This window comes from Calonectris borealis, chromosome 4 (assembly GCF_964195595.1).
Source record: "Calonectris borealis chromosome 4, bCalBor7.hap1.2, whole genome shotgun sequence".
Lineage (NCBI taxonomy): Eukaryota > Metazoa > Chordata > Aves > Procellariiformes > Procellariidae > Calonectris > Calonectris borealis.
Genome location: NC_134315.1, coordinates 78,495,400 through 78,517,595, shown reverse-complemented (window position 1 = coordinate 78,517,595; position 22,196 = coordinate 78,495,400). Strand labels below are relative to the sequence as shown.

Below are 22,196 nucleotides of genomic sequence, written 5' to 3'. Positions count from 1 at the left end.
ATGTGATGTATAAATGTAACACACATATGATGTAGAACATATTTAATTCAGTATTTTGAAAGTTTATTTTTATAACTAACCATATCAATTATGTGTACTTGTGTACAACATAGCTAGGAGTGCTTCCTAAAAGCACTTCATAGTAAAATGTCCAACAGGTGCAGAAACTAACAAAAGGGGAAGAGAACTATTTTTGGTGGACCTTTGTAAAAAAAATTTGTTTTCAAGCTATCTTAAATCAAAATTCAACCCAAATTCACAGATTTGTTTTTATTTTAAAAAATATGTTGTTTGGAGGGGAAGGAGCTGCTATTCCTTTTCTGTATCCCAGGACTTAAACTCAAGTAAGAGCTGGGTTCAGGTTCTCTTGATGCTTTTGGACAAAGATTTACCTTAACTATTCCCCCACCATCCTCCTCCTCAGAGACTACTCTGTCAATCTAAAAAAATATTCTAAACTAGGGGCGTGTCTGAATTTTGTTTATGGAATGTAATATGCTTTGTTGAATGCCATGATGAATTTGAAAAAAAGCCCCTGTTTATGGATGCTTTGGGCTGGCAGAGAGAAGGAAGAATCCCACATTCCAGTGTTATCCAGTGTCTATTACGGTTTTCATAGGATATTTTTTACTAGCGCTTTGTTCAAACCAAAACTGTTTGCCAGAAATTCTGTAAAACTGAAACACAAGGCGGTTCTCTCTTTTTCGAGATTTGTGCTTTTGTTTTATTTAAATGATGTACAAAGAGAATTCAAGTGGGATGCTCATGACTGACTGGTGGGGGGTTTTCCATGTCTCTATTTTGTAGCAATTTTTCCTCCTCGCATTTTGGCTGCTCGTCCAGGGCAGAAAAACTCCGTTGGTGTTCTGGAGGACAGCTCCACTGACAAAGAGGCAGAGGAAAGCATTACTTACACTACAGTTGACTGGAGAGAATTTATGTGCAATACTTGGCATTTGGAACCCACGCTCAGGTAACAAGCAGGCTTATCTGCGATCTCTTTGTCTATGCATTTGTGGGTACTGTCCTGCAAACGACAAGTGTTTCTAAGTTGATGCTGTTCAGCTCCCCTAAGAGGATCAATCACGTGTTACAGATTTGTCTTTGGCTATTGGTGCTGCTATGAAAGATACCTGCTACAGGACGTGACAAAAGCTGGATAACGCAATTCTCTATTACATCAGTTAACTTCTAGATTAGAACTTAGGCAGATTAAAGATATTGTTGGAGGCTCTTCAAAATTAGGATACAGTAAAATTAAACTCATTAAGGACCACAGATTACTGTGTTTCACTCTGTCCTACAACAGTCCATTCACTTTCTGCCATATAGTTTTTCATCTTGCAGTTCTCCATTTTTAGCATTCCAGTTTTAGTTCTTCCTTAAGCAGCCACCTGGAAATAAAAAAGCATATATATTAGTTGCTATATAGCAGTTTAAACTTAGCACAAAGAAATAGTGTGTATGGCAGCACTCAATATACACTTTCAGTCACTGAAATTGACTTCTCTCTGTGTCAGGGTTTGTTTGTTTTGTAACCTCTGCTGACACTGCTGGAGCACCTAAGTGTTCATTCACACATCAAAACAACACGTCAACCCAGGCCAAACAAATCTTGACAGTTGGCGTTTTGTGTTAGCAGTAATAATAAATCAATTTAAACATGATCTGGAGGCAGCCCGGTCTGGTTTTTTTGCCTCCTTAAGCATCCTCTTCCTTTGAGGGGACGTTCCACTGGTCATCTGCAGCTTATCTGTATAAATTAAGTTTGAAACAATGCCTGTTGGACTTAAGTTGGTCAGAAGTAACAATGGTAAAAACAGATGTTTGTTTATACAAACGCCAGTTGCTATATTTATATATTTGAGATTGAGTTCGCTATTTATTGTTTTTTTTAGATTAATATCCTGGACTGGGAGAAAAATTGATCCCGTTGGTGTTGACTACATCCTCCAAAAGCTGGGCTTTCACCATGCAAGGACTACTATTCCTAAGTGGCTGCAGCGCGGTGTCATGGATCCTTTAGACAAAGTTTTGTCGGTCCTTATAAAGAAACTTGGTACTGCACTACAGGATGAAAAGGAAAAGAAAGGAAAAGACAAAGAAGAATACTGAAAGTATAATGTGACAACCGTAATTCCGTTTGATTTTATCAAAGTGTTTTATTATATTTTAAGAATTTAAATATGGTTTAAAGAGAAACCTAATGTTTTTTTGCTACTCTATTTAAAACTTACATTGTGAGTAACTGTTTACCGTGGTACATGATACCATTCTGTATTTGAAGTTATTGCATGATGATGACCAATGTATATTCTGTGAAGGAATAGCTGGAACACTGTAAATCTGCTCCTCAGCGTCCACTGTTTTATTATGTGCAATATGATTCCTGCATCTTTAAAATACTTGCAGATTAACTGTGAATTTTCATAAACTTTGCCATAACACAAACCCCTCGTTGATGTGACTGGTAATTGAGTTGTCAATGTAGACTTGTGTAAATTATATATATATATATATAACTTATGAAACTGTGATTGCCTTAGTGCTAAAAATCATTAAGTTTATTACACTTGTAATAAAATTTAACTACTGTACAGGGCCTTTTTGTTGTTGTTCAACTTCCTTGATTAAAAAACAGTGTTTTAAGTGTAACTTAGCATCGAGTATCATTTAGGTGAGGTGACTGCGAGAGGCCGTGCACCAGGGGCGCGCCGGTCCGCCTCACCCCGCAGCCGCGGGAGGCCGGCCTTCCCCTCGGGGAGCTGGAAAAAGGCGACGCGAGCTCCCGCCGCCTGCAGCCAGGAAACTCTGAGCAGCCACCCGACGGCCCCGGGCGCCCAGCCGCAGAGCGGCGGCGGCCCCGCGGGCGGTGCTTCCCCAGGCCCCGCTCCCTGCGCGGGAGGGGATCAACCGGGTCAGGGCGCGGTTCCGCCCGGCGGGGCCCGCTCGGCTGACCCAGGCCCGTGACGCCTCTCGCGGTTTCGGGTGCCGCCCTGCCCGCCGGGAGGCTCCGGTCGGCGGCTCGGGAAGCCGACGAGACAGCGTGGGGGCCGTCGCTGCGCCAGGGCGAGGCTCGCTGCCTCTCTCCTTCCCGCCCTCGGCCACAGCCGCCCCCTCGCGCCTCGGCCGCGCCGCACGTGGCGCGCGGCAGGGCTCTCCGCGGAGGGATCTCCTCCCCTTGACAAAATGGAGGGCGTGCGCGAAGGAGTCTCCGCCCCTAAAATCCTGGCGGTGAGAGGGCTGGAGTTGAGGGCGGGCTTGGCGAGGAAGGGAGTGGTGTCCTCGCCTCTCAGAGCTCACCCCCTCAGGGCGGCAGGCGGTGTTGCCGCGGCTTCCCGGCGGGGGGGGGGCTCCCGCGCCTCGGCCCTCCTTTCGCCTCAGGCGTGCTCCACCTGCCCATCGGGTGTGAGCGCTTCGGCGCCGCCCTCAGCGGGACAGTCAGGGCGGCCCAGCCCAACAGGTGTGGGTTTTCTCACAGCACACGAGGAGGAGAGGAGAGCAGGTACCAAATCCTTCAATTCCAGCGCCAGCTTGTCCTGGAAACCTGAGAGGGATTAGCTTTGCGGCTTTAGTTTCTGCGTCGCTCCCTCAGGAGCCGGCTGGGGGGTTGTCTTGTCCTGCGAGCTGGTTGCAAGAGGAGGTGCAGAGCCGCGTGAAGTCTTGCTTTAAAGCATGGGGGAAGGTGGATAACTAACCCGAGAAGTGGCTTTGAAGCTCGTGGTGCCGGCTGGGAAAGGGGAGGGATTGGAGGGACGCTGGGTCTCAGTTCTTGTGCCCCAGTCTGTAGGGAAGCAGAGTGCGAGTTGTTCGTAGTGCTCTTGTGAGACAGCCTAACTACGAAAACAGGAGTTTGCAGCATCCTTTTTAACATCTCATAACTTTACTATTAAACTTACTTAGGTTGATCAAAAATGGCTAGCAGCAATGGCTGGTTTCAGAGTGCTGGAATACCCATACAAAAGAAGACTTTGCCAGCTCGGGCTCCTAGGCATCCACCGTCACAGCTTTCTCAGTCTGTGACTGTAAGGCCAAAACTTCCACTGTCTGAGAGGTGCAGTGTACCGAAGGTGATGCAAAATCCAGGTACAGCTTTCAGTTTATACACTGGGATCAGCTATTAAAATACACTGTTAATGCTGGAGAAAGTAACTTTATGATTTTCTCCTTTTTGAAAGATTGCAACCCTCTGCTGCTTTTTTGTGTCACTGTATTTTTGTAAATTACGTTTTTAGCCTCTGCTTGAACTTGTTCTCTTCTTCCTATGTCCTTTCGTACTGGAAGAGATTTGTTGTAGGGTGGACTATATAGTCTGCAGTGTTTCATAATTATAAATTCCAAGTTATACGTTAAAAGTTCTGTAGAGGTTGCCAAAATATAGGATATGTTCTGCTGCATGAATTTTCGTAGAGATCATTGAGAAAAGTTTTAACTGCAGTTCCAGATGTGCCAGGATGTATTTTGAATTCTGTCTCTTCAAATAGTTGTATGGAGGTAAAGGCACCTATTTATGAGCCTTGGAGATAACAGTTTATTTTAGTTCTTCTTGCTTCTTGTCTAGGAGATAGTTGTACCTGAGCATATGGCAACCCTGAAGCTGGAGATTCCATCCATCCTAGAGTTGATACAGGGAAAAAGATTCCATTTTTTCTTTAAAAGAACACATCGATCCTTCACAGAAGTAGATGCTGCAGAAAATGTTAATTGGTCTCCGTAGGAGACCTCCAAGTCAAAGACAACTGTCCAGATATAACGTGCTCCTTGGAAGGGTTTGTCTTTCGAATGAAACTCAGAAGTGTGGGTTTGCCTTGGGACCGCTTCTCGGAATTTATAGAAGTCTCTTATGACTTGACTAACACATTGCCCTCTGAAGAGCATAAGGGCTGTCTGCTGGGACAGATGAAATATCCACCCACCCGCTGTCCTGGTTCCAGGTGCGGTTAATGGTGGGCGTGGGGAGACCCTGCAGGGTCAGGGTGGGTGTGCAGTGCAGCTCTCCCCATGGTTTGTCCTGGCCACCTCAGCCAGACTGTATTCAGCAGCTCTTTGTGGGTGGGTTTCTTTTTCTTTGAATGAGTTACCTGCTTTTTAAAAAATACGTGTGGTTGCTAGCACTTCTGTAGTGTCTTATGACAGGGAGTTCCACTGCTTCATGGTTTTGTGTGAAAAACCACGTGCTCCATTGTTTTGAATCTGCCATCGGCAACTTTCATTTGATCACTGGTTTGCAAGGGAGGGGAGGGGGAATATGTGTTGTGTTTACATATCTGCCTATATTCAGATGTTAATGGATTTAGCACTCAAAGCTTTGATGCTTTTAAAAGAGGAGGTACACACCGTTTCAGAATTGCTAGTATTGTTAACATAGGATTCAGTATAAAGCAATACTGCTGTAGAGTAAATGTTTTTGCTTTTTGTTCTCCTAGGAAGCATCTAAAAAGCATTTATTGTAAACAGATTTAAACTGCCAGAGAGTGTGTTCAGTTCTTAATTTTGTTTCAGAACTTTTTCTTTTGGGAGCAGCCCACGCACCCCCATTATCAGCGCTTCCTCCAAAGAAAGACCTAGAGGAGTTTATTGCAAGATACGAGCAGGGAGTAATAAACCCAGTGTCTGCCTTGCATCAGTTTGCACAAATGCACCATGTGCAACTTGAATTGAAAGAAACTAGTGTGGCAGGTAAATACTTCTTCTTTTCTTAAAAAACATTTGCTTATCCTTGAGATGATCTGAATTTCTGCAGTTATTATTGATGGCACTAATACAGATGAATTTTTTTTGCTGTTCGTTGCACTACCCTCCGCATACGTTGCTTTTTGGATGCCCTTTTTTTGTCTACACAGCTGTGTCTCATAATTAATTACTACAGAATTTGATCAGATGAGTTGTATAAAATTCTGGCTGGTACCAGAACTTTATGAAAAGTGCATAAAGTGAAAGCCACCAAAGTTCTTGTGGCGGTGAAAGGTTTGAGTTGTATTTTGCTAAAATTGTCTTGTACTTGTCCTTGGAATGAATATAAGCACATAAAGCTATGGATAAAAGTACCTTAAAATAATTTCACTAATTGTGTCTGCTTTTTTTCTCCTCTAAAGGCAATATCATAAGGCCTTATTTTGCCTTTTGTGCGGTGGTAGATGGTGTTTGCTACAAAACTGGACTGGGAAAAAACAAGAAGGAATCTAAAATAAATGCAGCTAAACTGGCTCTTGATGAGCTACTTAACTTGGAGTATACAGGGGCAAAGGCTTCTGAAAAGTCAGGTAAATATTCTAGCAACACCTAATTAGAACTTGAAAAGCTTGGTTTAAAGGTTTCCTATGCAAAATCTCTATGTAGTTTTATTAAATACTTCTGTATCGGGGCCTCTGTCAGTTTTCTTGAATCCTTTGGGCAGAGCTATTTGTCGTATGGCTTTGAAACTGATTTTTTCCTTTGTCTTTTGTGTATTAGGAGTTGCATCAGTTTGTAGCACAGAGCGGAGAATACTGAAGGAATTAATTTATTGCTGTTGCACTTTATTTGCTACTCACTAGGTTGAAGTTGATCCGAAGTGTTTTTGAATATTTGTGATTAAAAGGCTTCAACACCGAGTTACTACTTTCAAAAGAATTCAGTTACCCTAATGTTTATCTTCTTTTAAGGGTTGCTGCCTAAATAGTTCCATGCTTACAAGGACTTCGAAATCAGAAAAGAAAATTTTCAGAGAATTAGAAACTTTAACTTGCTGGAAATGGTGTGAGATCCATGTTTTCAAATTTGGAATGTCCACCCCAGTTTGAAATTTTGTTAAATTTTTAGATCCTCCCTGTACTCCTGCTGAGCCCCAAACTCCAGCAAACTCTGTTCGTGTTTCAAGGATCTGTTTTGGTAAGGAATAGTCTTGTTTTCTCTATCGATTCAAATTACCCAGCAAATGCTTGCTTTTTTTTTTTCCTTTTTGCTTTTTTTTTTTAGATTTTAATACATTTAGTGATCTCTATGAAGTTACTGGTATTTTAAACATCATGTCTTTGAAGAACACTGTAAGAATTAGTGTCACTAAAGTAGGAGATTGACTGTTGATTCTACAAATGGACACAACTTCAGTAAATTGCTTGAATTTAAGTGGTGAATTGGTGACAGAAATAGAAACAGTATTTCTGTCCTTACTTGAAACACTGTGTACAGTAGGTGATCAAACTTGATCCGTATCCCTGATTTATTATCATAAATAATAAAAGCATAAAGTGTTTAGGTATTCTTGTCCTTTATTTATTCATGTCCATCCTGGTAATCTTCAGAATCCCAAAAGTGTGTGTTGATAGTAGTGCTTTTACCATGTGTTCAGATTTATAATTTTGCATGTGGTTGATCATGTCTGGTTTTCCCCCCCCCTGCAAATTTGTGTCTTGCTGGCTTTTATTGTTTTATTTAGAAGGAAGACAGCTTATCTATCAAAAACTTTCACAAACACTTGAAGAAGTGTTTCACAGCCTGACTACCAAATATCCTGAGTACCAAAGTTGTGGCAGTTCCCTGGCTGCCTTCATCATTGAAAAAGGCAAGTCTGTTTTGATCGTGAGTATCGGGGAGTGGAAAACTTAGGTTGGTTGTGTTCCCAGAGAGCCTTGATTAACGCATTTCTGATCTGGCAAATAAATGTAAAGGGTAGCTCTCCTTCTTTGACATACTCTGTTCTGGTGGCTCTGTCACATGCATAGTTGTGCTACAGTCATGCAAATATTCCAGACCTACGTAAGCATTTCCTTGTGCTGTCTGAAAGAGGAGTAAGGCTGTATAGGCCAGAGCAGGCAGATATGCCCTGAAGGAAGCTGCAGCCCGTGGAGGACCCGCACAGGAGCAGGCTTCTGGCAGGAGCTGCGGTCCGTGGAGAGGAGCCCACACTGGAGCAGGTTTTCTTGCAGGACCTGTGACCCTGGGGGGGACCTACGCTGGAGCAGTCTGTTCCTGGAGGACTGCACTCTGTGGAAAGGACCCACTCTGGAGCAGTTCTTGAAGAACTGCAGCCGGTGGGAAGGACTCAGGCTGGAGTGATTCGTGAAGGACTGTATCCTGTGGGAGGGACCCCATGTCAGAGCAGGGAAGGAGTGTGAGGAGGAAGGAGCAGCAGAATCAAAGTGTTAGGCACTGGTGCTTCCCCATACCCCTGCGCCGCTCAGGTAGGGAGGAGAGGAGCTAGTAAGAGTCCGGAGTGGAGTTGAGCCTGGGAGGAAGGGGGTTAGGGGAAAGGTGGTTTTAGTTTTGGTTTTGTTTCTCACTATCCTGCTCTAATTTGCGATAAATTAAATTAATCTGCCCCAAGTTGAGTCTATTTTGCACATGATGGCAGACGGCAAGCAATCTCCCTGTGCTTATCTGGACTTACGAGCTTTTTCATTTTATTTTTTCATAGAATCATTTAGGTTGGAAAAGACCTTTAAGATCATCGAGTCCAACCTGCTGGAGGACAGGGGGTGTGAGAGAGCAGCTTGGTGGGCACCTGGCAGCCAGACAAAGTTAAACCACCACAATCACATAAAAATGAATGTTTTCTTTTTAGGTGGACAGCATGAAGTTGTGGCTCTAGGAACAGGAGAATGTAATTACAGTCAGTGCTTTCAGCCTTGTGGAAGAGTGTTGCATGACAGCCATGCCATTGTTGTTGCAAGACGTTCTCTACTTAGGTGAGAATGTGTGTACAAATAGTTACCGGTTCTCTTGCAGCCAGTTCTCAATTTTTAATTTTGCAAATGTAAATATAAGTGCACTTGCATTTTATAGCTAGTACTGTCTGGATTATTGACAAATCATGTGAATTAAATGTGAATGTCCATGTATTTGTAAACAAAGTAGTGTTTTTCACATTGACTGTTACTTAACACTTTCTTTTAGATATTTTTATAGACATCTTTTGCTGTTCTATAATGAAAATCGAAGGAGGACAGAGAATTCCATTTTTTGCACAGCACCAGGCTCGAAGCTGCTTACCCTAAAGCAAAATACAAATATCTTTCTCTACATGAATCAGCTTCCAAAAGGAACTGCTCAGTTAAAATCACAGATGTAAGTAACTTGCTATTTTCAGAGATGTTTCAGTGGAAGATTAATTTGTTTGCAATGACAACCATGTTGTGAGTGTGGAAAATATGCATTGTTACACGTTTCTAAGATGGGGGGGGACTATTCTGAATTTTTTTCATGTTTTGGAAGCGTTAATGTACAGGGTGGTAGTAATAAGCGTATGAGATACAGCTCAACATGACGATACAAAAAACCTTTACATGGGTTATAGCTTCAGGATGATGCTTTGTTTATTACAGGTACCCGCTTACCTGTTAATCCTCCTCCCAAGGTACTATTAAAATACTAATAAATCATTAATTTAACTACTGAGAAAGTGGATGTAGTGACTTAATGTCATCCCTTGCACCACAGGACTAGTGTATAAAAAGCCGTGAATTGAAACAACGGGCTCCTGCTCTGCTTTGTAGAAAACAGGTAGTGAGAGAAACTTGATGGGACAAATACACTCCTATGCTTATCTTTACACTTCTAACTTTTTTTAAATTTCTGAAAGTTGTTTTTTTTAATAGTTTTGAAACTTAACAGCAGCAGTCACTGGTTTACCACGTTATTATGAACGTTATTTTGTGTCCCTTATAGTGGTGCAGTGGAATAATGTACCTGAAAGTCGTACAATCATGACTTTTCCATACATACAAGACGGCTAGCTGCTTTCATACTGTATTTGGGGTGTTCGGAAGGCAGACTTGTGTACTGGAAGTCACAACCAGTTCGTTGCAAGTCGTGCGGATTGGGGGAGCCCCTCCTGTTAGAATTGCAGAAGGTTTTAGGTTACTTTCAGTGTCATAGCCTGCTCTTACAAGGAAATGGTTGATGAGACTGGGTGCAGTTTGTAAGCCTCCCTGTTTGTAATAGTTGACGGATCACAGATTCAGCACTTTTTGTCTTGCTTTTTGTCCATCTGGTGTGTGCTCTCTTGAGACAAACTCTGGGAAGTATTTTCTTCTAATACAGCAGATTTGCTATGTATAGAGTTATTTAAAGATAGTTTTTAGAAGGGAGCTACTTGCAAGTAATAGATTGAGTAGCAAAATGTGGCCAGTTAGTAACAGGTGGTAATGTTACTTAAGCCAAAATTAAATGGTTGCTTTATAGTAACGTAGTAAAGCAAAAGCACCTTTCATCATGACATTGTAAGTTACGATCAAATTGGGGAGAGTTAGCTCAAAACTTCAGGCTTTGACTTCTTACTCGTCTTTAATTAAGGGGGGAAACTATGTTTTGCTTCAGAACAATCACTGTTTTGTCTCCCTAATGTGTTGCATCTGCTTGTTTTAAATATTTTGAAGAATTGCAGTGTAAGTTATGTTTTCAAGGAGATTAACAACCCTACAGCTGCTTTTTCACAAGATGAACAGCCTCCAAGTAACTTCTGTTGTAGTGTGAGTAGACACAAAGTGATAGCTTGTTTGCAGCATATGCTGATCTTTTTAATGTTTGCACAACTGATGGCTAAGATTAGGTTGAATTACTATTTCTTATTTAAATACTAGTTTCAGTATTCTAGTCACTTGAGCAGCTGAATGTAGTGTTCCTAAAATTTACAAATATTGAACATAATGTAAGGCCCAGATCTATTGGTAATTGTTTTCTGAGAAACAGTATTAGATACCACTTTAGAATAATCTCTGATTAGAGTATTTCCTCACTGAAATTTATTTTCTTGTTTTACTTTAGACATCTCAATCCACAATCTATATCTGCTTACGAAACTAATGAAGAACTGAGTCTCCATGTTGCTATAGAAGGCAAGATTTACCTAACTGTTTGTTGTCCACCTAAAACTGTTAGAGCAAGCAGTATGTCAGCGAGTGACAAATTAACAAAATGGGAAGTGGTTGGTATTCAGGGAGCGTTGCTGAGTCACTTCATTGAACCAGTGTATATCAACAGTATTCTCGTAGGTAAGCTTAATGCAAATTTCAGTGGGGTTTTTGTATGTTTTCATGTTCCAGTTTGGTTACATTTTATAACACATGAACTAAACCAAGATGGTTCTTTAAAGAATTACAGTATTTTTCTGAAAAGGTACTAAGTGTGTATATTTTTTTTCACTTAGCTTTGAAAGGCCCTAATGTAAAACTCAGTTAGGCCTGCTCTTTTGTCGTTGTGGGTTTGTTTTAACTTGCCAGATTGCCTTTCCTTTGCTATGTATTAGAGTAACAGAAGAAATTCAGCATTGTTTTATAACAAATGAAATTTTAGATATTGAGAAAATATCAAGTGTGATAAATGCTGTGTTAACTGTTAAGTGAAATATGGTGACTTCAAGGTGAAAATGTTAATCGCTTAACTGTAGAATTGAGCAGCGGTGGAAAAACTGCCAGTATTTAACTGAAAATGCTCAATTTCACCCTGGGGTATCTTACAAACTCTATTGGAAGGTGTTTGTTCAGTTTTATGTTGTGTCCATGGTCTGCACCCCCCTGCTCCCACCTTGGTATTGGTTAATGCAAATAGATGTTTTGTTGAGGGATAGGGATTACCAAGGTGATAGTAAATTCTCAGGATTTTGTGGCAGTCAGGAAGACTATACTATTATCAGACCATACTATTATCAGCAGCTCTTTCAGTAGCTCTTATTTATGTGGTGAAATTAAATTAATGGGTATTATCCTGAAGGTTTTCAGGTGTTTCTTCCTCTCAGTATTTGTATTACGAGACTTAGTACACAGATGTCTGAGTTCCCCAGACATTGAAGAGGTAGCAGCTTTTCCTTTCCTAACACAGAACGAGGTTTCTGAAGTGCTCCAAAAGATCTTGCAAGAATTGCTGAATGCCAGCCTGTTCCTTCTGAGGAAGTTTGGGCACTTTTACTTAAAAATGATAGAAAAACTTCTACTATGCTCACTTAGGTGGTATTCAAAGTAAACATAATCTATAATATATTGCCCTTCTATTTAATAGAAATTCTATGACTGTTCCTTGAGATGCTATAGACCAAAGTATGTTTATTTAGTAGGCAGTCAGAAATAACTGTTGGATATGGAGTAATGTGGGCAAACTCCCTAGCGTATTTTCTAATCTAGAACATCAAAGTTTGTGTTGCAGCTTCTATTTTAATGGTGTCTTCTGCAAGAAATGTAAAGCGTTGATGAAGAGTAATTGTTCCAAAAAGCAGGCATCCAATGAAAATAATGATGCTTTTGGAGAAGAAACTGTGAAATCATTTTTGTTCTGCCAACTGAATATTGGAACTGATTTTTCCAAGCATTAATTTTGTGTAGAAAAATTAATATAATGTAGACCAATGCAAACATCTGCATTCTCAGCTTTTTTTTTTAATTTGATGTACTTCTATGTGACTGATCTTGTTTTGTTTAATAGGAAATGGAAATTGCAAGGATATAAGAGGGCTAGAAATAGCTATAAAACAGCGTATTGATGATGCACTTACATCAAAGCTTCCCATGCCTTATCTGGTCAACAAATCTCATACTTACTTGGTGAATGCTGCACACCCAATTCAAATAGACTTTAAACAGAGGTCTCTTAGTTTGAATTGGTCTTTGTCAGATGCATCACTGGAGGTTGTGGATGGGTTAAATGGAAAAACCACTGAAAGGTTAGAATTTTTCTTCATTATGTTGGAAATAACAGTTAGCCTTACTGTTTTGTGCCAGTTCATTGGAGTATTCATTTTTTAAGCTATGCACGGAGGCCACAGTATTACCCAAATGAGAGAGATTCTCTCCTGTGCTAGGTGAATGCATCCTATGACTAGATGTAGTTTTAGAGATCTTGTAACTTTATAGTGAGATACCAAGATATGAAATTAAATAGTTCTTTGAATTATCTTTATTCCATTGTCTCTTGTAGTGAATGTTTTCATTTTCACAATACATAAAACCAATTAGCATCCTAGTTCAGATGAATTCCAGTTTGAAAACCGTTTTTGGTTGGCTTGTTTAAATTCTCACAGCTGCTGATTTGCGTTAGCTTTGCTCATTGAAAGTGGAGATAGAATCGTATGATCGTATACACAAAGCATTAGAGGGGAAAAAAAATCCTGTAATGATCAAAGCAATATGCCTGTCATGTATTTGTTACTGAGTTTTATTGTTCTTTTTTCACTTTGACTATAGTTCACCATTCAAAAGTGGCACTTACATGGCAAGTCGCCTTTGCAAGGCGGCAATGTTTAGTCGTTTCAGATTGCTTGCTAAGGAAGCAGAACGGAATGATTTGCTTCAAGTTGCAACATACCATGAAGCTAAGGTAAGCTGGTACAGGCAGGGGTGGGGGGGGAGTTTTAGTAAGGAGTCACTTAATGGCTACTCTCAAAGCTGGTTTGGTAGCCAGGGGTGATTTCCTGTTTTGCTGAAGACTTCACCTGAACGGCTGGATCTCCTTGATTGCCTATAATCTTTGCCTGAGAATGTCTGAAATTGCTGTTTTCAAGTAAAATTAATCTACTGAATTAATCTTGAAACATTCTTTATGAAAATCTGCCATGTTTTGTCTCAGCATATGAAGGTTGCTGGCCATTTTCCTCATATAAGATAGTTTCATATTAAAAAGGTTGGGGGTTTTTTGTTCGCTAGTTCGTTTTCAATCCTACTTTTTGTATTTGTTTCATACATATGTAGATATCTTTCTACCACAGTGTAGTCTTGTGGGAGGATTCTTATGTCTTAGAGGAGTGGGAAAGTAGGAGTCGTTCATTGGAAGACAGCATTAGGTCCCAGGCTTTCCTTTGTGGTATAAAAATACAGAGAAATTACTTAAAGGAGCTACTGTGATTCTTGATTGCTGTAAACACAGTTCACTCACTCTGTCCATACTTGGAAATATATAGGCTCATCTTACTTCTCTGTGCTCTTCCAGGTTTTTCCTCTCCTTGGTTCAAGAGATATATTTTATTTCCAGAATTGTTATGTGAAACTTAAGCTTTTATGAAGTACCAGTCTTTTTTTTCCTCCTCTCAGAACATGCAAGAGATCATTTGTTAAATGATTCAAAAATTACTTTAAAATAGAATGGCTTGCTAATTGACTGTTCATGTGTTTAGGTTTGCATTGAATGAGCGAATGTTTATTTTCTGTGTAAAGATATTATTGGAAATGAAAAGATTCTGAAAAAAGTAATGTTTAACAGAACAATTCTCTCATCCCAATAAATGCCCAAACATATAAAAAGAGTATGTTTTTAGAGTCTGTTACACTCTCTCTCACTGTCAGCAACTGAGGGAACTGTAAGATTTGTAGGTATTGTTTTCTGCAAGGTTTGTGCTTGTGCATATATTATGCTGGTGGTGAAGAACACAGATCTCTGTAACCATCATTCTTGAGATCCTTCAAGATCTTTATTTTTCTTTTTTTAGATTCAATCTGAATTGTACCAAGAAGCTAAAAACTTGCTGCAGAGCTACTTAGAGCAACATAGTTATGGATCCTGGATTGTGAAGTCTCCACATATTGAACAGTTCAGTGACTGACTGTGAGGCGGATTGTATGTGAAGTCAGTTTGGATAATTTCTTTCAGTAAAATGTAATTTTGATTAGTAAAATGTTTAACTGTAGGGTTCATATTTGCAGCAAGAAAATCATTCCAGAGCTGCTTCTTGTCAATTTAAATGCACTTATTAAACCATCTGTAACAATTTAGTCTTTTCCAAAAGTTGATGTTTTCTCGTAGGTAGGAGTATCTAACAGCTTTGCAGATTTGGTTTGTTTTGTCCTCCCAATGCCACCTCATTTCTGCTCCCTCACCTTCACTCCCACCCACCCCCACCCCGTGGAGTTTTTAACATGTTTTTTTCCTGTTAGTTTCAGGATTGCTGTGTATTGATTTCTTCTCTTCCCCTGCCTTTTTCATAACTGTCTTCAAGAAAGGAAAAAAAAAAAAAAATCAGTAAAAGTCGGATTTCTTTGGGGGGGGCAAGGGGAGGGGCGGAAGAATACCAATGTGAGTACTGTCACTTTCAGAAACAAAAAGTGGCAATCTATGCTTTATCTGTAGGCATCCTTTGCTAGTCATTTTAATACTTCTGTTTAGCATGGATTTGCAAGTGGCTTGTCATTTACTGTATATTGTTTGTGGTAGAAGGGTTAAAAAATAATATGTGTACTTCCAAATGTGAAACTTTGAATTACCAAGATGTTACTCAACTGTTTGGTGACAATCACTATTTTTGGTAATGGATTTAAAGCATTTTAAAGGTGTCAAAGCTGTAAAGAACAAAATAGTGTGATGTAGTACAGAAGTTGCCAGAAACAAGGTTCCTTCAACGTTTGTGGGCTGCCCCCAAAACCATCACCGTACTGATGAGTCCTCGCAAAATTGTCTGCATACATCATAATCTGAAAAATGTTGCCTATCGAGAGGGAAGTTGCTTCCTTGTAAGTTATGGTAAGAATATGGTAATACTTGGGTTTTGTGTGGTATTGTGAAATATTAGTGTGTTTAAGCTAGATAGTACATTTTCATTATGTTACTTGATTTTTGTATATCATACAAGTGTGGGAAGATGTTAAGTTATGTAATGTTTTCATACCTCAGTAATAGTGTAGTGCTGTAGTCATGTTTCAGCTCCTTATTGTAAGAGAATTCTAAAAGAAAAATCTCCTTCCGGTATTTTTTTTTTTCCTTAATCTGTTTTTTCTAACTGGTATGTGGAGTCTTTACTGGAGGCCATCTTATGTTGATTTTCAAGCTGTTGAAACTCACTGACTTGTTAGTACTCTGTCCTTGACCTTTTTCTGTTATTCTGCTATTTTGTTTTCTGTTACTATCTTTTAACCTGGGGCGTGGTGTGGTGGTGTTTTGTTGTCTTTTTGTGGCACACGCTCCACGTAATATTTGCTCCATGTAATGTTTCCTTTCTAAGAATGCTTGAAAATGGTCATCCTATTCCAGGCTAGAGCGTAGTGTTGCCTTTTTGCAGGGATATTAAAGCTTCAATAAAATTCCTTGACAATGTGTTAGTGTTTTATATGCTTCTGGACCATTTTTCTGTATGGACTTAGACTTTTGCTGAGACATCATCACCAAGGTGTTTTCTGTAGTTAAGCTAGAAGCCTTAAATATGTACAAGTAACTGAGCTTTTTTTGTGTACTTCAGCCATTTTATTAATTGAACAGCAACCCAAAACATACATGAAACTTAGGTTCCTTCTTAAGAGGAGAGAGGTTCTGTTGTGAAAAAGATGTGTTGTGCTGGGAATGATAGCTGTATTCTTGAGAAATGAGTTGATGACAACAGTATGGGTCCAGTTCTTGTGTCTGGATTGTTATTTGATTAAGTAACAGCATACGGAGAATGCACTGAGCTAGCATATGTAAGCATGTAGGTGTTCTATCCAGGTTTTTCCTCAGCTACTTCAATAATTCCAAAAGGTATGGTTCTGCAAGCTTGAGAGAGGCAAGAGTGCTGTGGTTCCAGTAATGAGGAGAGATACATGCACACAGAGCACATGTACATCATACATACATACATATATATGGCCGCACAGACCAGAGACAGGCATGTCAACACGAACAGCACCAGCAGCCTGCGGTTGAGAGCTCAGCCTCCTCCCTCCCTGCTTGAGAAGAATTGAGGTCCACTGGTGAGAATATATATACACATGCGTATATGGGGTGTGTGTGCGCATGTATTCTCTCTGTATACATAAACACACGTGCAGACACTCTGCTATACTGATACACATGTACATGTCATGAGTGATGTACATGTCAAATCTAACATGCATGTAACAGTTGTAACATGCCACACTTGAATCTCACATACATGTAATGTGTCATATGTCACGGTCACACACACGTCATGTCACCCATGTCTCGTGCGTGTCATGTCTCACATGTCTCATGTCACGTATGTAGTGTATTGCATGTGTGCCCCATGTGTGTCACACACGTGTCCCCTGCGTGTGTCGCATTACATACATCTTGCATACATACCACATGCATGTTACGTGACTTGTCATATGTCATGTACATGACACATACATATGTCATGGCATGTGTCACATACATACCATATGTCATATACATTTTAATTTGATATTAAAGCTGTGGGATCAAGGAGAAGAGCTCAGAAAATCTATTTTCCTAAGTATTGTAGGGGGTTTTGCTGAGGTTTTTTACAACTTACAGGAAAAGGTGTGTACAGTAAAGTTCAGTTTGCTGTGCATTTTCAGATGCTTTCAATAGAATATCCTTTTTCTCTAAAGATTTCTTTTAAAGCTTGGGCAAATACAGGTTCTGATCCTGCAGCTACTATTTAAGTATATGAATCTACTTATAATTAGTTGCAAATTTGACAGACAAAAACATAAGAAGAGTTTATTTGCTGTATGTAGAATTGTTATCAATATTTTAAAAATTGTAGATGTTTTCTCTTGTTTCTTAAAAAAGGGTTAAAGGGCTACTAGATGGACTACAGCGATAGTATCGCAAAACAGGCAGGAAAGTACGCTTCTAGTTCCGTCAAATGAAACTAGATTATTCATTGACTAGAACTTTGTAAACGTTGCATTCCATATTGATACTGATCCAATCTGTGTGTTCTAAATGTACGAGTTTTAGTGAGAAATCCATCGTGTGTTTTTTCCATAGACTTTTTGAGTGAATATAAACTGATTTTTGTCACTGTCTTCGGAGCTGTGCTAGTTACTCCGTTTTGCTGACAGTATATTTTTATTTAGCCTAAGCTTTTATCTTGTATGTTACACTCAACATTACCTACTCTTATCATGTGCTATGTCATGGCACTCAGCACCTCTGCGCACGCAAGTGTAGTGACCAGTATTGTGTATCTTGGATCCACAGTAACTGTTTTTTGCAAGATTTCGCTGCAGTATTGTTTGTCATGCTCACTTTCTGTTGCTGCTTTTTGTCCTTCAGTGGCCTTTACAGAATGCAAAATTACAGTGGCTTGAGCATAAATCTTCATCTTTGTGTTGTTTTGATCAGAACTTCTCTGAAACCTACTTTAGTCAAGAAACTTGTCGTTTAAAAGAGTACCTATTTGCAGGCATTTTTAACTTCAGTGAAATGAATGCTTCATCATTAACCACTCAGTAATTTAAACTAGATCTTTCAAATATATATAGTGATAGTCTAACAGTATTACTTAGATCTGTTGATCCTTACATAAAAGAAAGCGTGCATCTATGCTTTCAAAATAACACTATGTCAAAAGAGCAATACTTAATTCTAAGGTTTTTTTACAATAGATTTTCTACAGAATGGCATGAGTGTGTTTACATGCTTTTCCAGTGTGTATTTTGTTAATATGACATAAATAACTTCTGTCAACTGCTACATGCAAAATGCTTTGCAAACATCTTCCATGCTTTTTAGGAAACGTACAGTTACATATGGCTGAAACTGAAATACCAACTTAAAATGTTAATCAGAATCTAAAAGGCCTCATGACTACAAGCATGTGCAACACAAGCAACTTCCTCCTACTGCTACCTCAACTAGCTATAGGTATCAGCAGTCTTTATAGTCAAACAGGTACTTCTCTGAAAAGGTGTCTTGAAGTGCTTGTGCTACATGGGGAGCAAGAAAATGTTTTGAAAATCCACAGAAGAGCATGGCTACTATACAAAAGTCACATGGCAGTCCCCAGAACTAGTGCCAGAATAGCCAAAGCCTCTCCCTTCCGTGACTGTAAACCTGCAGCTCTCTCAGAATATTGCAGCCCAACTCCAAAGCAGTTTGTGCAGACAAAAAAAACCCCAAAAAATCACGTGTAGATATTTTCACACTGCACGTATTTCGTTTATGAAATTGTTAGTGAGCTATGGCTTCTATCTTTCCTTATGAATGCATGGGTACGTATCTACTGTCATTTCTTGGTTTCTGAAGTACTTGACTGCTCCTACCGTGTCTATAGCTTACTGTTAGGGACAGTAGAAAAGGTCTTGGTTGTTCCACGTGGGATGTCCAACTGCATGGATTGACCCCAAGGTAGGTTTTACCAAATCTTCGGAGTTGAGTTTACTCATGCTTAAGCAAACAATAAAGGAAGCCTCATTTATTACCAGAACTGTGTTCAATGAAGACTGCTCCTGTACCCTTTTTCTGATTGCAGAGAGCTGGGGCAGCGATGCAGATAAGCATGCGTGGCCTGGTGCTGGAACACGTTTGTCTGCAAAGCCAGATGTTACGTGTGATGCTCTTACTTCAGGGTGCAGCTTTCTGCTGTAGATGAGAGGCTTTAGATGCAACTGATTCAAAAGGTTATAATGTTTGTTAAATCACTAGTGAAAAAACTCAATGAAATAATGGATAATCTAAACCCACACCACTATTACTGAGTTACGATTACATTATTTACTGTGTTTTTCCAGCTGTAAATCTATTAATTACTTAAATCATATAAACTGTGTATCTTTACTGTTGAACTATAATTCTATTTCCATTCCCTCCCTAATACTCGGCATTAGAGTGCAAGTCAGCGCCCCTTACACAGCTTCCCACGCTGAGTCAGACACAGACCTGATGGGGAGTCCAGCAGGTGTTCAAGGGGGTCTCTGGATCTGACTCGGCAGGGTAGTGTCACTGCTAGGCGATCTCAGCCGTACGTGGTTTTATTGTTGTGGTCACTTAGGTATGGGCAGTCTTGCAAGATTCTGCACGCTAAAATTCCTCTACAGTTGGCAGTACTAGTCAGGAGTTAGTAGTATTCATATAATTCTTACATTCTTATGGGTGTTTTTAAGACTTTATCTCATAGGCTCAGTGCTTACTATGTCTTTAAATATTGTCTCACTTTGTTTAAAGGAGATCTTTTTTCATTATTTTTGCATGCTGCTCTTAAGCATTTGTAAAGTAAGAAGGAATCTAGGTAAAGAAAAGCATTATTCTACAAAGATTGACAAGGTAGAAAGAATTTTTACGAATAGATTTCTTGCCTCTTTTCTCATCTTCTATGTCATACTGTATCTAGGTATTACTGTTATTACAGGCTGTCATTTGGAAGGCATCTGATTTGAGAAGAGGGTGGAGCTGATGTGTTTGTGGCTGGGATGACTGACAGTATTTTGCTTTTCTGACTCCTTGTGGGTGGGGACAGAGCACTCTCTCACTGTGGGAAGAGAAGATAAGTAGAGCAACAGATACCAGCGCTGTAAGTATTTTCCCAGTTTTGGCAGAAAGCTGTCATTAACGCTTATTTTCTCTTTGCAGCATTCAAGACAACTGCTGTTTTTTCTATTGTTAGTCTTTATAACTTGAAATATTCCATACCACACCCACCAGCAAAACACATCAAAGACTAAACGATAGGCTGGTAACTGTTGTAGTAGGCTTATTTTCATCAATTACAGCTTGCGTTGTTAGCGTTGAGTGGTGGGTTTGGGATTGTAAAAGATGCTTTTCTTAGTTGTTTCTTTCTGCATAAAACTTACAATGTCACATGACTGACTCCATCTTCATTTGAAGTAAGCACATTTCTGAGGTTCCTCAAAAAGGTTTTTGTGAATACTTAAGGCAGTATATGTTAATCATCAACTTTATGTCAGTTGTTGCTTGAAAGAATTGGCCATGTAAGTGTTCTGGGACATTGGTACCTCAGTTACCTGCATAGTTATTATTTCAGGTGTGTTACTTTTTAATAATATGTCCCAGTCTCTGAAGATTTTTGAGAACTCCATGTTTTGCTTACACCAACGAGAAAAATGTGTCCTGCAAAAATATAGCAGAAAGCCTGTGTAGCTAAGTAGGACAGCTCACAAAAAAGATTTGGGGTTTTGGGTTTCTTTTTTGGGGGAAGCAACTTGGTACTATTACTTCCATACCTTGTGCTGTATGCCGGCATAAATTGGTATTTTGTATTGCTTTAAAAAGGTTATCTGCAGGTATCTTGTTTTGAGTCTGGTACCTGTACGCTTGTATACCGGTAAAAGTTTTTTGGGTTTTTTAATTGTGTTTTTAAAAAAAAAGCGGAGTAGTAAGTCGCCAGTGAAAGAGACAGTATCATTTAACAAAGAAGACTCTAGACATGATTTTTATGTTACTGAAATTTATTAAATATCATCTACAAGTAACTTCTAACAGTTTTTTCAATAAATAGTTGTCTCTCTAAGTTTATTGACAAACTGAGAACCAATTAATTTTCCAAAGTACATTTTGAGCCCGTGGGGCTTACAGAAAGGATCAAATGTGATCTTAGAACAGACTGTCTTATCACGCAGACTAAGAACGTACAGTGGTCCCAAAATGGACAGCAAGCTAGTAAGCCACAGGGCAAAATACATAAATTAGTCATAATTAAATATTTAAATAAATAATGTAGCAGTAAAAATAAAAATGGTTATCTGATTATTTTAGCATAGATATCAGAAAGTTGCTCAGTTCTTGGTGAAATGCAGGAAACTTTTTCTTGTCATTGGCTTCACAGATCTTGCATCCGGTTCCTGGGGGAATGAGGTCCTGCAATACAGATATTTTTGTTGATTGGTGATAGTTCCCTTGCCAGATAGTTTTAGCAATAATACATCAACTTCTGTATGTTAAGTTTTTCTTTTAAGAAAAAAGAACCCTTAATGTTTCAGGGGATTGGCTTTTTTCAGTTGGTAAGTGTTGAGGGATGATACGATGAAGAGGCTGCTTATAAAGGAGATTTTTGTAAATGTAAAAATACTGCAAGCTAAACACGTTCACTCTCTATGATAAGTACTGCAGCAGAGGCAAATCTTAATTTCTAGCCTGAAGAGATTTCTAAAATGAAACAAGGATCTCTTAGCCATGGAATTTGTTTATGTAGTGTATCAAGGTGTACTACATTCATTGTTGGGTCCTTTACAGCCATAAATTTATGGCACAGTTTTTGAAGCCATTTCTTGTGTAAATAATTGCTATGCTCCCAAAAGCAAGTTTTTGTCAGCATAAAATGCCTTGCATGATTCAGTAAAGAAAATAAATGTCCTATTTTTTTAAGTGTTGACTTGTATAACTAGTAGGGCTCAAATCTGTTTTACTGTATTGGATTATCATGCAAATAGATGTTGTCATATAGTTTAGTGTTATGATATTTTTATATAAAGTCCTATATTCTCAAGAGATAACACATAGTCCTTGAGGTGTAAAAACACACTGACTCTAGCATTGTTTTTCACTAACACTGAAACACTTCTTTTTTTTCTTTTTCTTTTTAAACTGGGTAAAAATATTGC

At 39.3% G+C, this 22,196-nt stretch overlaps 2 protein-coding genes across 17 annotated transcripts in view; both read left to right on the top strand.

The window, feature by feature from the left end:
* The window catches only part of BLTP1 (bridge-like lipid transfer protein family member 1), a 129,229-nt gene extending 126,627 nt beyond the window's left edge, over positions 1-2,602 (top strand). For all 16 annotated transcript variants that reach the window (XR_012673628.1, XM_075150228.1, XM_075150229.1 and 13 more), the window contains 2 exons: positions 808-973; positions 1,899-2,602. Coding sequence is in view for 15 of the 16 variants with exons in the window: in XM_075150228.1 (XP_075006329.1) it covers positions 808-973; positions 1,899-2,115 (383 nt within the window). In the remaining variant the exon portion in view is untranslated. The remainder of the gene's footprint in view (positions 1-807; positions 974-1,898) is intronic.
* A 1,192-nt stretch (positions 2,603-3,794) lies between these two features.
* Positions 3,795-15,987, top strand: ADAD1 (adenosine deaminase domain containing 1). Its single transcript, XM_075150225.1, has 11 exons — positions 3,795-4,086; positions 5,503-5,679; positions 6,096-6,263; positions 6,802-6,870; positions 7,418-7,543; positions 8,543-8,666; positions 8,875-9,045; positions 10,744-10,970; positions 12,394-12,631; positions 13,152-13,284; positions 14,390-15,987. The coding sequence occupies exons 1-11, from the start codon at positions 3,915-3,917 to the stop codon at positions 14,501-14,503; spliced, it is 1,719 nt and encodes a 572-aa protein (XP_075006326.1). The 5' UTR covers positions 3,795-3,914; the 3' UTR covers positions 14,504-15,987.
* The last annotated feature ends 6,209 nt before the right edge of the window (positions 15,988-22,196 follow it).

Bases quoted from the DNA above. Each gene is read 5' to 3' on its own strand.
- ADAD1 (XM_075150225.1), top strand. From the start codon at position 3,915: ATGGCTAGCAGCAATGGCTGGTTTCAGAGTGCTGGAATACCCATACAA. The intron at 5,680-6,095 runs GTAAATACTTCT...TCTCCTCTAAAG, and splicing joins GAAAGAAACTAGTGTGGCAG to GCAATATCATAAGGCCTTAT. The intron at 13,285-14,389 runs GTAAGCTGGTAC...TTCTTTTTTTAG, and splicing joins CAACATACCATGAAGCTAAG to ATTCAATCTGAATTGTACCA.